Here is a 14,872-nt window from a genome sequence, read left to right on the forward strand (position 1 = left end):
TCATTTTAAAGATTATATTAATTCTTTTTGCTTTTCCATCATAGGCATTTCTGGTGCCTTCTGATACAGCTTTGCCCTACTCCCATAAATCTTCTGTTTTAACAAAGAAAAACAGTTCAGCAAAACCAGCCAATGTCATCTGACAGTGTATATGTCACTACAGGCCCATAATCCCTCCCCTCCCTCTAGTGAAAAGAGGGTGGTACTGGTCCTCATTTCCACAGCATGGCTAAGGTCCTTTTTTTTAATTACACGCTATTTAGGCTGGCCTCTGGCATGGGAGATGGTCTGTTCCGGCCCGAGGACCTGCAGCCACATCTCACGGGGGGCTGACAGGACAGAGACTTTATTGGGGAGGATTTCTGTGTTTTAGTCACAGCGGGCCCATAGTGAGGTTCAGAGGAAATAAAGCAGAGCCCGGAGAGTGGAAACAAGTGTGGCTGCACGCAGAGGCCAATGCAGCGGTCACTGTAAGGAACGTACGGCAGAGTTCAAAGACACATCCATCCTGCCTGCCTGTCTTTAAGTTTTCTTTGCTGGCTTTTGCCTCTTCGTCCCCTTACTTCCCAGTATGTCTGTCCCTCTGCCCCCTGTCCTATAAGAAGGAATAAAAGAAGGGGGAAAGTATCCATAGTTCCCCGCCTCTGCAAAGAGGGGAGGGGAGTGTGTGTTCTCATCTCTTGTATAGGGACAGCTGAGGTCATGATAAGTACCAGCATTGAGTTTAATTCCTTCTCTGCTGCAGCCCTGGCGCTGTGTCTGCTTGCTTCCCTTTGCATCCATTAATATCAGCGTCTTCCTGCTTTTCTGTATGTTTCATTTCTCCTTCCTATTTGTTAGTGATAAACGGCTTTCTTGGGAATCATAGTTGGTGGGTGGGGCCATTATTTGGCTACTTACTAGGGAGGGTCTTGTGTGAAAAGAGAACAGGTCTGCACCCCCAATGTCCTTGGGTCACCTCTGCCATTCTCCTCTCTGTTTTGAATGTACATTCATTCCCTTGGTCTCTTTATCCCACAGACCCCGTACAAGACAGAAAAAAATCAGGACCAGCGGAGAGTCGGAACAGCTGCCGGTGTTGGGTCATGTCTTATCGCTAATCCAGTTACCAGAGAACAGAGAGACGTTTTCTCTTTCCCGTGCTTGGGCGGCACTTGTTGTGCTGCCTCACCTTCGGTAAGAGATGGGCCTTTGCTGTGCCCTTCGTGGACTAGAGGAAGACCTGCAGTTGTGGGCAGGTTGTGGATCCGCATCAGAGGAGGGGGGGTTTCTCACTGGGAGGCCCCTCCTTCGGTGGAATCACAAGTTTCAGTCTTTCCCTCCTCAGGAAAAAAATCATCTCATTTGAAGCCAGAGTTCAGTGTGCTGACCCTGACTTGCTTAGGTCAGCCGTCAGCAAGCATTTATTGAGCACCTTCTGTCTGCCCTACATGGTGCTGGGATAGAGACAAAGACAGACTAATCCTGGCCCCCGGGGAGCTTACAGTCTGTTGATCAAGTGCCATTAGATGAAGGCTCTTTGAAGTTGACACAGTTTCTTCTTTCCCTTCCCCCTTGTGAGCAGACCCATGGACAGAGAGAACATAGTGCCTCTGGTCACAAGAGTCATAGACTCCTCCTTTGCGGCTGTTGACGAAGGAAGTGTCGGTAAAGGTGGGTGGCAGTTGCCTTTGCTTGTGAAATTCCTCTGTTGTGTGCAGCCAAAGCGAACGAGAGGGCAGGGTGCTCCCCAGGGGAGCAGTGACCTCGGCTGTTGGCCCTGCTGCTTGGACAGGAGTGCTGAGGACCTGGGAGAAAGCGGGGGTGCTTGGGGACGTCCGTGTGTCTCTGCACCCTGAAACAGACCGACCGACAGACAGACAGACAGACAGACAGACACACACACACACACACACACACACACACACACTGGCTGGTGTGAATTCAAGGAGTTGGTCACCAGTGAAAGGAAGGCTTAACACTGCATCACCGATTTCCATGCAGAAGGGGGTCCCTGCCGTCTTCTGCTACGAAACAAGCCTCCCAGACTCTTCTGGTGTTGTTCAGCCCAGTCCTTCCTTCTGACCACCACAATAATGGCCACTGTGATGTGTGTGATCTCATTGGGCCCCTCCAGCCTCCCTGGGAGGTCAGTGCTATTAGGAGAGGTTCAGAGATTCCCCAGGCTCCCATAGCTAGGGAGAGTCTGAGGCAGGATTCTAACTCACATCTCTTAATTCCGCTCTCAGTGTTCTGTCCCCTATCCCAAGCTCAAAAAGGGGCTCCGCTTCTCTCATTTTGCTAGGAGCACAAACCCACCCTGCCATCCCCACAAAGGACGTGTGTCCTTGTGAGGTGCGTCAGATTTCTCAGTTATTAAGCACCTACTGTGTTCTAGGGACTTTGCGTTTAAAATGCACGGAGCAGTTATTTTTTCTTTCAGAGATTGACATTAGCTTCAAGGGTGAATGGGATGTTTGTTCTCTTTTCTGCTCCCAGGGGACATGTTTGTCCTGTGCCAGGCACTAAATGCTCTGCTGAGTTTAGAAGAGTCTTCTGAAGTTCTCCAGTTGGTTCCTGTAGAGCGAGTGAAGAAACTGTTGGAGTACGTAAGCTTGGCTCTTGGATCTGTCTTTCCCATGGTTTAACAAAGAGCATTAACAAGGGAATGGGAATGTGTTTGGAAGGTGCAGAACAAATAAAAACTTATCTTACAAACTCAGGAGGACCCTGAGGAGTAGGCGCTGTTATCTGTCATCCCCATTTTATGGATGAGGAAACTGAGGCAGACAGAGATGATTGGGTTTGAACTCGGGTTTTCTCAGCTCTGGGTCAGGTTCTGTAGCCACAGTGCCCGTGGTGGGTTCTGGGGAAAGGAAGTGGAGAAAGGGCAGGCCCTCCTGATGATCTTTAAAGGGGACGATTTGCCATCGCATCCTTTCTGCACAGGGGCCGCTTTATATTGTCTCTTTGTATCCCAGTGCCGTGTATGCAGTTGGCATTTAATAAGTGCTTCTTTAATCGAACGATGTAGTGCATAGGGCTGTGGACCTGGTGTCAGGAAGGAATGCTGAAGGGGGCGGGGTCTGAATCCCATCTCAGACCTTACTCGGCCTCAGTTTCTTCATCTTAACATTTCAAGCCCCTTTCGCCCACCAGTCTGCTATCTGGGAATTCCCACTTCCTCCCCCAGATTCATTGTTATGGGTCGGGGAAAGTCAGTCTCCAAGGTTGTTGGAGTTGTGTTTGGAGAAAGGACCCCAAGGTCATCCGGTGTAACAGGTGAACTGCATGGGCGTCTTGACTTTTCTTTGGATTCAGTAGGGGCCGGTAATACGACACGTATTTCATGCAACAATTTGGCCCTGGTTAAGAAAAATAACAGTCTGTCAGGATGCAGTGAGTTAAAGAAAAGGCCTTAGATTAATAATGTTGGGTTTTTTCCCTTGTACATCTTTCAGACGCCTTTCATAGACCAGCAAGAGATTCATATAGTATCTACTGCATCTTTGTATGTTTATGTTTACATTTACATACAAACACTCATACGTACATATATACACACATGCACATATATAATTTATATATATTTATATATTTAATTTATTTTGACATTCATTCAAAAATTTTTGAGTTCTACATTCTTTCCCTCCAGCCTCTCCCCTACCCATTAGGAAGGCAAGCAATGTGATGTCAATTATGTATGTGAAATCATGCAAAAATTGTTGCCAAAAATTTTTAATAAGCAAAAAAAATAAAGTTTAAAAATATGCTTTGATCTGCATTCAGACTCTATCAGTTCTCTCTCTGGAGGTGGACAGCATTTTTCATCATGAACCTTTTGGTATTGCCTTGGGTTATTGTATTGCTGAGAATAGCTAAATCTTTTTAAGTTGAGCATTGTACACTATTGCTGTTAGCGTGTATAGTGTTCTGCTTCTGCTCACTCACTTTGCATTGGTTCCTGTAAGTCATCTCAGGTTTTTCTGGGAGCATCCTGTTTGTCATTTCTTACAGCGCAGTAGTATTCCATTTCATTCACACACCACAACTTGTTCAGCCATTCCCCAGCTGATGGGCAGCCCCTCAGTTTCCAATTCCTTGCCACCACAAAAAGAGCTGCTAGAAATATTTTTGTACGAATGGGTCCTTTTCCTTTTTCTTTGATCTCTTTGGGATACAGACCTAGCAGTAGTATTGCTAGATCAAAGTTGTATAGTTCTTTGTGTGTAGTTCCGAATTGCTTTCTAGAATGGTTGGATCAGTTCACAATTCCACCAGCGATGCATTAGTGTCTCTGTTTTTTATGAGTGTACTTTATTATTTTTTGGTGAGGTAATAGGGGTTAAGTGACTTGCCCAGGGTCACACAGCTAGTAAGTGTCAAGTGTCTGAGGCTGGATTTGAACTCAGGTCCTCCTGAATCCAGTGCTCTATCCACTGTGTCACCTAGCTTCCCCATGAGTGTACTTTAAATAAGGCTGTGGGCCCTGGTAGAAACAGCACTGGGGGGTGGGGGGGGTGGAATGAGGCCTGGGGTTTGTCACTCCCCAGTTGTCTGACGTGGAGCAAGTCTGTAGCTTCTCTAGGTTTTCATTTCCTCACTTCCTCTAAGAGGAATGGAAGCTTGTGGAGGGCAGGGACCAGTCCCTTTAATAAGTAAGTAGTTCGTGCTCGTTGGATTGAATAGCGCGTGTCATAAGGTCTGCCTGCTGTGTCGGCTTCCCCCAGCTCAGGGATCCTAGTCCTAAGTGTCAGAGAGAAGCCTTGCTCTGCCGGCTGCATGTTTCTGCATGTCTGCTGTGCGGCGCCCCTGGGGGAAGCTTCGTGTTTGACGGAGACAGCGCTGATCAGCAACACCTCGTTTCAGGACGTTCCCAGAGGACCCTTCTGTGCTGCTGCTGGCCGACCTCTATTATCAGCGACTGTCCTTGTCCGGCTGTGAGGAGCCTCTAGCCGAGGAGACTTTGATGAGATTGTATGTCACCCTGCAAGCGAATCTCTCGACTGGCTTGTCCAAGGTACTTTTATGTTGCTGCGTCTCCTCCTGCCTTCGTATCACTGCTTATAAAGTGCATTCGGGGCATCCTGGCTCGTCATGAGCCTGCAGTCTGAAGGAGCCCCCTCCAGAAGTCCGTCCGGCAAAGTGGCCGTAAAGCTGTCGGCACTCACCCTGGGGGCTTGAGCTTAGGGCACAGATTGGGATTTGTGCTCTATACAGAACAGTCGGCAACTGGTCTGCCTGTGGGGTCCTAATAGAGTTTGACACCCCACCACCCCCTGCCCCCCCATTTAGTGCCGGCAGTACTAGTGAGCTGTCTATGGCATATGCCATGGGCAGGGTCTCCTTTGATCCTCAGCCGCAGGGAGGTGGGTGCTGTCATCATCCTTTTTCTACAGTTGTGAAAACAGAGCCTGAGATGTCAAGAGACTTCCCCCAGGTCACCCCCAGCTAGTGAGGGTCCAAGGCCGGATTTGAACTCCAGTCTTCCTGACTCCAAGCCTGGCTCTCTGCCAAGCCTGGGTCATTTAGCTCAGCTGAATAAGCACTGATTAGGAGGCAAGGGGGTCTCACGGCCTGGAGCCCGGAATACCTGCCTGAGAGCAGCTGGTGTCTCTCCTGTCTGAGTCCTCTATTGAGGATGACCCCTGAGCCCTGCCCGCCTGGCCCAGGGCTTTATCAGCGGGAGAGTCTTCATGGGGTGCTTGTAGAAATGAACGACCCCTCCCGGTCAGGCAATGGAGCTGATGACATCAGATAGAGACCTCATGCTGGAGCAGCCAGATTCATGAGTTACTGAATGCCTCACACGCCTGGCACCACCTGGCTGCCCCCTGTCCCGGGTGAACCTCTTGGTGTGGACCAGGGCAGGTCTTCAGGTTTTCCCCAGGCTGGCACTTGAGGACTTAGAGCCCAACTCTCACCTCTGATCTCGGCTCCCTTTTTGACCTTGGGCGAATGACTAGCGTCCTGGAAGGAGGCTTTGTAGGGCCCTGAATGCCAGGCTCAGCAGTTCAGGTTTTGTTTTCTAGGCAGGGTTTGAAGAGGGAGGAGGGGATATCAGTTCAGGGTCCAGCCCAGCAGAAACGGAGAAGCTTAAAAAGTTGTAGCTGATGTTCAGTCAGATGGGGGCCTGGGACAAGCGAGAGGGAAGCCCTTTCTTTGTCCATCAGGCCTGGTTTCCTCTGGAGCCAGCAAACACCACGCCTTTCTGGGCTCACGGTAGCTCCCATTGTTGCCCCCCAACCCCCGCTTCCAGGAGCCAGGCAGGAAGCCCCTCCACGCTTCCTCTCAGGAAGGTCTGTGTCACCCACTGGTGCTTAGTGGGGAGCAGAGAGCGGAGAGGAGGCAGTCTCCAAGTTCCCAGGGCACGTGACCCTCAGGGTGTCTTTTTGGGAGGAGCGTTTCTTTTGAGATCCTCTGGAGCCCTACCCTGCTTTTTCCAAAGGGCCGTTGGCAAAGCCCACAAACATCACCTGTAGAGGAATGTTAGAGGCTGCCAGACTGCTGAGTGGCTGCACAGCTCGACTTTGAGTCGAGAAGACCTTAGTTCTCATCTTGTCCCAGACACTTTGTGATAGCTGTGTGACCCTGGCCGAGTCACTTCACCTCTGTGTGCCTCAGTTTCCTCATCTGTAGGATGGGGGTGGGGATAGCCCAGGTGTTCTGTGAGTGTTATTGGTGATGGAGCGGAGCGGCAAGGCCCAGGTGAGAGGAGCCTGTGTGTGCATTCTGGCTCCGGCCCAGAAGCAGGGGTATCGGATAGATGGCAGATGTACTTGGGCTTTCCTGAGGAGACCTCTTAGAGCCATCCAGAGGGCAAGCCGGCCACTGCTTCTGTCCAGAGGGGAGGGGAGTGGCCTCAGCAGCCTCTGACCTGGGCTTCTGGGACCCTGAGCCTCGCTGGAAGTCTCGTTAGCTCTGTTGTAGGGGGGTTTTCTTTGGGCCTGGATTGGATTTAGAGGGTCCCTGAGATTCCATGTGTCTGACTGTGTGACCTTGGGCACGTCTGAGCCTCGTGCTTCATCTGCAGAGTGGGCATAATCATGCAGCGGTGACCTCCCTCTCACAGGCTTGTGAGGAAGGTCCTTGGCAGACTGTAAAGTGCCACAGCAGGGTGGGCTTCTGAGTCACCCGAGCCCCAGGCGGTCTTGGCACGAGGGGTCCTCTAGTGCTGAACGTGAGCAGTAAAGTTCCTCTTGTTGTGGGCCTGGGCGGCAGCTCTGCCAGGCCCAGCCCGCCAGGCACTTCCATTCCCAGACAAACAGAGCTGTTAGAGTGTTAGAGCTGGTGCCGGTGCTGACCGCTTGGTTGTTCTTTTTCTTCCTTTGGATTAGATTCGGCTTCTGACGATAAGAATCCTGAACCACTTTCAGGTGCAGCTTCCCGAGGCGATGGAGGTATTGTAGCGTCTTTCTTCACCTGGTGACCTCAGTGGCTCTGGGCTTTTGTTTTGAGGGTTGGTTGCCCTCGTAATGTATGCCCAGGGTTCACATCTTCCCTGCTGAGATGACCTTTGTGTCCGTGGCAATTTCCTTGGCTGGGTCTGAGTTTCTTTCTTGAGACAGAGCGGGCCAGCTCTGAATGCTGGGGCGCTAATGGGAATTGTGAGGATTAGCCCCTTCTCCTTAATTAAATTGAAATGCTTTTGTTTGAAAAACAAAATGCCCTGGGAGATCAGAATGGCCGTATCGCTTGTTCACAAAGTTTAAAATAGATTTTTTATTGCTCTCTCTCATTTTTACGTGGCTCGGTCTTTTCTAAAAGCTTTTTTTTTTACATTGAAAATAAATGTGTTTTTGCTTAGGACGATGACCTGGGGGAACGCCAGTCCATCTTTGCCTTGTTGCTTCAAGCTGAACTCGTCCCAGCAACTGTGAACGATTATCGAGAGAAGCTTCTGCATTTGAGAAAGCTGAGGCATGATTTGGTCCAGGCGTCCATCCCTGATGGACCTTTACATGAGGTAAAGGCAGGGTCCGTCCCACGGTGCACTCACTGGCCTGGGGGTGGGAGGCTGGCTGATCTGGGAACAGAAAGCATCTGTTCCCAGGGGCTTGTCCATCCACCAAACCTTCCCACTCCTCTCCCTCACCTGTTTGCTTCCCACTGCTTGGCCTGGGGAACAGGCAGCTGCTGTTGTGCTGTCTGCTCGTGCACTACGCTCACTCCTCCTCGGGCGGCACTTCCCCTGCAGGCCTGGCAAGGTTCCTCCACGCCAGAAGGCCTTCCAGATGGGGCCGGCTCAGCCTGCTGTCTGAGGACCAGCCTGTGTACAGTGGGGAGCTCATTGGCAGCCTGAGAATCGGGGTACAGAAACTCGGCCTAGTCATGCAGGGATGTCCCACACCAGGAAAATCTGTCAGGTCTTTGGAAAGATGGGAGTGCTTCTGAAAGGCCCGCTTGTGCCATTCGCTTTTCTTTGGAGCATTCGCTCATTCAACAAGTGTCATCTTTGAAGTGAGCTTTTTATTGATGTCTGTTGTTGACATTGCCTGCATTTCCCACAGGGTCTGCCCCCTCCCCTCCCTGCTAATAAAGAGTGAAAAGCAGTTTAGGACAAGCAGCCGCACATCAGAAAAGTCTGGCTGTGCGAGCGGGTCAGCTTTACCACGGCCCCTGCTGCGGCCCCCACCTCAGCCAAGAATCAGGGAGGGGCTCTCAGGTGCTGTCTGTGGCCAAGGATGGTTCTGATGATCTGGCAGCATGGTTGCCATGGCTCTGTTGGTCCTTCTGTTTACACCCTTGTCTGTTGTTTTCCTGCTTCTGTTCCTTCCCACTTTGTATCAGTTCACGTGAGTCTTCCCACTCTGCTTTGCCCTCCTCTCATTCGGGGTGTCTTAGGGCTTAGGCAGGTCCCATTACACTCACACGCTACCAGGGGTCTAGCCCTTCCCCCGTAGCTGGGCCCCTCCCTTGTTTCCAGTTCTTGGCTGCTGTCACAGGGGCAGATGTAAATATGTTGGTGGCTTTGGGGAGTGTTTCTGAAGACAGCAGAGTCATTGGGGTGCCTGGGGGGCTTCAGGTTTCCTCAGCCTTGGACCCAGAGGACCAGGTGCATTGGCACGTAGCTGGCAGCCGGCAAAGACTCACTGTGGAGTGCGTGGAGCGGCCCCATGTCATTCTGAGACTTGCTGGCTGGGGATGCTGTTTGTGAATGAGCTCCCTGCCCTCCACGGGCTGGTCCTCACACTGCAGACCCACTGGGCTGGCCATCCCGGGGCCCAGCCTGGGGCTTCCTGGTGTGGAACACCTCGTGGGGCTGTGGGGGCCGCCAGGGGCCCCTGGGAGGGAGAAAGCTCCCGGCCGTGCAGTGGGGAGAAGGCCGGGCACTGACACAGATGGGCTGAGGGGGTGGAGGGGCAGAGGTCAGAGAGCAGAATCCTCCTCTAAGATTCCGCTCCAGCACCGGCTCCTCCCAAGCCTTTCTCAGGCCCCCAACCCCTCGTGTCCTCCCTCCCTCCCTCCCTAGCTTATGTCGAGCCGTCCTGTGTCCCCCTTGTCTTTATTCTGGCCATGCCCAGGTGGGTCACTTCCTGTCCTCTCTTCCCAGTTGGTTGGATGTTCCTGGGGCGTAGGGTCTCTTCCTTTTTGTGGGTGCTTCTGTTCTTAGGGCCTGGCCAGGGATGGGAGACCCTTAGTGCCTGGCCGAATAAAATGCCGGAATCCCGGAGGAGATGACATCGGTGCCTGGCCGGGCTCATCTGCCCTCCAGGCCCTTAAGGGGGCATTAGGGGAGAGAAGGCAGCTGCCCCGTCCTTAGCAAGTCACCTGTCTCCTGGAAGGACAAGGAAGTTGCCTGAAATCAGGTCAGGTGTGAGAGCCATTAAGCTGGTCATTCATTCCCTCCTCCTTTGCTTATCTTTAAAGTGAGTCACACCTGAGGGCACCAAGTCAGGATTTATGGAGAGTTGTGGTCATGCTGCCCATACATGGCAACTGTCAGTCCTTGTTATTACTTTGGGGAAGCCCCAGGTCCTGACTTGGGTTGGCTGCCTTTTTCTGGGCTCTTCTGGATCTCATGCTCTGCTGATCACCCAGAGGATAGACTTTACCTTTGGGGAGAATCTGCTTGTTCATCGTGAGGCAGCTTTTGTACTCGATGGCACCTTTTAATGAAGTTTGTTTTTTAGTCATTTCGGTCATGTCCAACTCGTGGACATGACCTTGTGGAGTTTTCTTGTCAGAGACACTAGAGTGGTTTGCCATTACCTTCTCTGGCTCATTTTACAGATAAGGAAACTGAGACAAACAGGGTGATGTAACTTGCCCAGGGTCTCACAGCTAGTAAGACTATCTGAGGCTGGATTGGAACTCAGGTCTTCCTGACTCCAGTCATGACAGTCCATCCAGCGTGCCACCTAGCTGTTCCCCTCCCCTTTTAAAAAATTCGAATATTTAAATTTTTCCCAGTTACATTTAAAAACAATTTTTAACCTTCATTTTTTTTTACATTTTTTTGTTTTTTAGTGAGGCAATTGGGGTTAAGTGACTTGCCCAGGGTCACACAGCTAGTAAGTGTTAAGTGTCTGAGGCCAGATTTGAACTCAGGTACTCCTGACTCCAAGGCTAGTGCTCTATCCACTGCGCCACCAAGCTGCCCCCCATTTTTTTACATTTTTGAGCTCCAAATTCTTTTCCACCCTTTCTCCCCTGCTCCCTCATTGAGAAGTCAAGGAATTTCATAAATATTATACATATGTAGTCATGTAAAACATATTTCCATATTAGTCGTGTTGTGAAAGAAAACACAGATTTAAAAAAGAAAAATAGAGTTAAGGAATATGCTTCAGTCTGCATTCAGACTCCATCAGTTTCTTCTCTGGAAATGGATAGCTTTTTTCATTGTAGTCCTTCAGAATTGTCTTGGATCTTTGTATTTGCCGAGAATCCAGCTGCCCCCCTTTTAATGAAGAGTCCCTTGTTAATTATTCTTTTTTAAGAGCATATCTGTGTCTATCCTGTCTCTTTAGCTGTCCCTCTATGCTGCTGTTGATCTCTTTATCTTTGTTTACTGTCTGTTTCTCTGTATGTCTTTGTCTTTCCGTCTGTCTACCTCATCTTTCTGTCTGTCTCTCTTCTCCGTGGTAATGGTCAGAGAGCTGGGCTCAGAGTCAGGCAGGCTCGGGTTTGAGTCTGCCTCCATTGTGTCTCTGTATCCCTGGGGCTAAGCACAGGGCTTGACACATGGTGCCAGGTGCTTTCTGCCCTACATGTCAGGCTGTTAGTTCTTGAAGATTTCAGGGGAACAGGTGCATTCTGGAGGGCACTGCCCACACTGATCAGCTCCCAGGTCCCCTCCCCTGCTCAGACAGACTATAGTTACACTTGGGATTCTGATCTGTGGGAGAGCATTCGGTAGCCAAGCATCTTTATCTTCAAGGTGCATCCTAGCCTGACAGGACCTGGTGTCCTGCTTCTTCCTCTTGAGAGACATGTTAGCACGTTGGCTTTGAAACTTAATTTTCTAAATTGTTGGTGGTGAAATTCAGCAACATTCAAGAGTAAGAGACACATAGAAGTGTGAGCATCTGGTGTTTGTTTTCAAATGTCCTCTGTGCTTCCGTCTCCACCCGAGCGTCCATTTAGACCTCCCTTCCGTGTGTCCCCAGGTCCCTCTCCGTTACCTGCTCAGCATGCTGTACATTAACTTCAGCGTTCTCTGGGATCCTGTTATTGAACTTATCGCGTGAGTATGCGGGGGCTACTGAGCATGAAATGGCTCTAAGTTGGTGTGGGAGGGCAGCAAGTTAGTGTCGATGTTCAGGTAATGAGAACAAGGCTGATGGGGCTTCCCAGAGGAAAAGGCCGCCCCATCTAGAGGAGAGGCCATTGCCCTGCATTGGGGTATAGGTGAAAGAGGGGCTGCAAAGCACCCTTACACAGGGCCTGACCCATAGTGGGACTTTAATAAGTGCTCATTGGTAGATTAAGTGGGTGGTCGTGAAGATCAGGTGAAAGAGGTGCTAGGATAATGAGCTAGCTTTGACAATATTTTGTTGTCCCAGCCATCCTGGGAGGTGGGGGCTGTTATTATCCACATTTTACAGATGAGGAACCTGAGGCTAGGAGGGGTTAAGTGAATGTCTGAGGCAGGATCTGAACTCAAGTCTTCCTCCGGCCTTAGGCCTCCTTCCCCTAGATTCATAGGTGCAGCAACAGATCTCTGAGGTCATTTGGTCCAGTTCTAATATTTTTGGAGATGAGGAACGAGCCTGAGATCCTAGGGTTCTCTGACTCCAGATGCAGAGGTGGCCACACTGCCTCTCTGGTTCTGAAAAAGTCCTTTTATTTTCTGAAGAGTCCCTTTCAAGAATATTACCTGGTACAGAAAAAGGATTTTAGTAACAATCCAAATTAAATTAAAAAACTGAGCATCCATATGCAGGGATCAGCCCATTTCCTGGTGAATTTGCCTATTTTGAGAGAAGCTCTATGTCCTGGTGACTGGCCGTGAATCCTAGCCTAGTTTAGTGTTTCTGGGAATGTCAGCCAACCTCTCTGAGTCTCATTCTCCTTCTCTGTGAAATGGGTACATTAATCAAGGCCACAGACAGTAGTAGTGAGCACCTACAGTCAGCCATGTACTGTGCTGGCCCCCGAGAGGGTGGGGAGAAGCATCAGCATCTATAGAACACCTACTATGTGCTAAGCACTTCACAGGTGTCATCTTAATTCATCCTCACAACAGTCCTGGCAGGGAGGGAAGGAGGTGCTGTTATATCCCCATTTTGTATTTGAAGAAACTGAGGCAGGGAGTGCCTTGTCCAGGGTTACAAAGCTCTGAAGTGTCTTCCTTCCGAGGCAGGATTTGAACTCAGGTCTTCCTGACTCCTGACTCAGTGGTCAGCCAGAATAAAGCAGTTCCTCAAGGAGCTCACATTCTAAAGGAAGAGAGAACATGTCCACGTGTAGCCTTGTACCGGACACACGGATCAGCACTCACACGGTGATGCAAAGGCATCTTGGGGGGGCGGAGGTGAGGACGGGCAGCTGGGGGGACCAGGCCTCTTGCCAAAAGAGGTGCTTGATCCCTTAAAGGACCCAGGGGCCCATGGAGTGGTGATGAACACGGTGCTCTGAGCTCTGGGCAGAGGGGCGGCCGTTTGTCATCTGGCCCTGAGACTGTGGTGTGTGTGGAGCTTCTCAGATTGCTGCATCCTGAGCTCTGCCAAGTTCTCCATCGGCAGAGTGTGGGGTTTCTACCCTGCATCCCCTGGCCAGTCAGCACCCTGAGCCCATGGCCCCCTTCTCACTGTCAGGTTTGCCAGTGCAGGGAATGAAATGCACAGATTCACAAAGGAAACATTGGAATAATGGTCTAGATACTCAAGCTGAAACAAGCTGACAGACCCAAGTCTAGCATGTGAACCGCTCGTCCGCAGGCTGGCACAGCACCTGGCTCAGAGGAGGCCCTTGGGCAGCACTAGACGATCAAATGTACTCTGAAGCATTTGAGAAATGTCCCCCTCGTTGTATCTGGGGACAGGAACCTGGACCCTGGACCCTGGACCCAAATTATAGGTGACTCAAAGCTGTGTAAAGCCATTAGGTCTGACTGAAGATGAACAGATAAAAGAGAAACATCGGCCTGATGGGAAGCCACCTGGACTACCTTTCATCACAACATTAAGTCCCCTTTTGAAAAACTCTTCTTTATTGTTGCCTTTTTCTGAGTTCAAATCCTGCCTGAGACACCAGTTGAGTGGTCTTGGGCAAACCAGCCTCCATCTCCTCCTCTTTGAAATGAGGACAATAAGAGCACCCCTCCTAACAGGATTGTTATGAGGACCAAATGAGAGAGAACGTGTAAAGTGCTTGCAGACCTTAACAGCTGTATACATGCTGGCTGTTATTATTTTTCTGTCACATTGATTTCTGAGTATTCACCACCCCCACCCTTGGGTACTGCTTCTCCCTCATTCCCAAAAAGTCTTGTTCTGTCAAGAAAGAAAAAGGAATTCGGGGAGAAGAGTCATCTCTGCAGGAAAGGAAAGGTTGTCATTATGTAGTGAGTGAGCAGCTTTAGTTGTTGGTTCCCATAAAGTATTTTCTTGTGCATTTATTTTTGATGTGGTTTTGTTTGTGTGCTTTTAAGTATTGACAACTTAAGTAGATTTTGGCAAGCTCATTATGCCACGTTTTGCATTTATATAGCGGTTTAAGGCTTACAGAACTGGTCAATTTGGCAGAATTTATTTCTCCGTCCTGTTTTCTTTTTTGCATAAACCTGTTAAATGGGCTTTGATTCTTTCCTAAATGGATGACTTTGAAAAGCATGAAGGTTCTCAGGCAGCTATGGGACCTCTCAATAGGTGAGCTAGCTCACTTTCTGCCTCCCAGGTGCCACGTATTTTTTTTTCTTTCTTTCTTTCTTTTTTTTTTTTTGCTGGGCAGTGAGGGCTAACCGACTTGCCCAGGGTCACACAGCTAGTAAGTGTCAAGTGTCTGAGGCCAGATTTGAACTCAGGTCCTCCTGAATCCAGGGCCAGTGCTTTAACCACTGTGCCACCTAACTGCCCTTTAGTGCCACGTATTCTCTTCAGTTGTCTGGCTTTTGGCCTGTTGAGTCTAGATGGTTTATGGAAGGTAGCCTCTTTCATTTTCTTACATTTGATGGGCATGGGGTGTTTACATCAGTTGTGTAACGCATCTGGCCTAAGACTGGGCCACTGGTACTTTGGGTCCAAAACTGGAACAAAAGGTTACAGTTGTAGTCCACTCAACCATGAGCACAGGCCAAGGAAAGCTGTGAGAGCTTGGAAGGGATGATGCAGCTGAATGGGCATCCAGTGGTGGTCATGTTGCTGGTCAGGAGCCTGACACTTGTGTTGTACCTAGGTCAATGCCAGCCTTTAGTTCTGAGAGCCAGTCAGATCTTGGAGTCAATTTC

At 50.0% G+C, this 14,872-nt stretch overlaps 1 protein-coding gene across 3 annotated transcripts in view; it reads left to right on the plus strand.

The window, feature by feature from the left end:
• The window catches only part of UTP20 (UTP20 small subunit processome component), a 103,223-nt gene that overhangs the window by 21,740 nt on the left and 66,611 nt on the right, over positions 1 to 14,872 (plus strand). For all 3 annotated transcript variants that reach the window (XR_006353195.1, XM_043965521.1, XM_043965520.1), the window contains exons 13-19: positions 1,021 to 1,176; positions 1,565 to 1,653; positions 2,479 to 2,584; positions 4,849 to 4,999; positions 7,317 to 7,379; positions 7,787 to 7,945; positions 11,592 to 11,668. Coding sequence is in view for 2 of the 3 variants with exons in the window: in XM_043965521.1 (XP_043821456.1) it covers positions 1,021 to 1,176; positions 1,565 to 1,653; positions 2,479 to 2,584; positions 4,849 to 4,999; positions 7,317 to 7,379; positions 7,787 to 7,945; positions 11,592 to 11,668 (801 nt within the window). In the remaining variant the exon portion in view is untranslated. The remainder of the gene's footprint in view (positions 1 to 1,020; positions 1,177 to 1,564; positions 1,654 to 2,478; positions 2,585 to 4,848; positions 5,000 to 7,316; positions 7,380 to 7,786; positions 7,946 to 11,591; positions 11,669 to 14,872) is intronic.

This window comes from Dromiciops gliroides, chromosome 5, assembly GCF_019393635.1.
Source record: "Dromiciops gliroides isolate mDroGli1 chromosome 5, mDroGli1.pri, whole genome shotgun sequence".
In the NCBI taxonomy this organism is placed as follows: domain Eukaryota; kingdom Metazoa; phylum Chordata; class Mammalia; order Microbiotheria; family Microbiotheriidae; genus Dromiciops; species Dromiciops gliroides.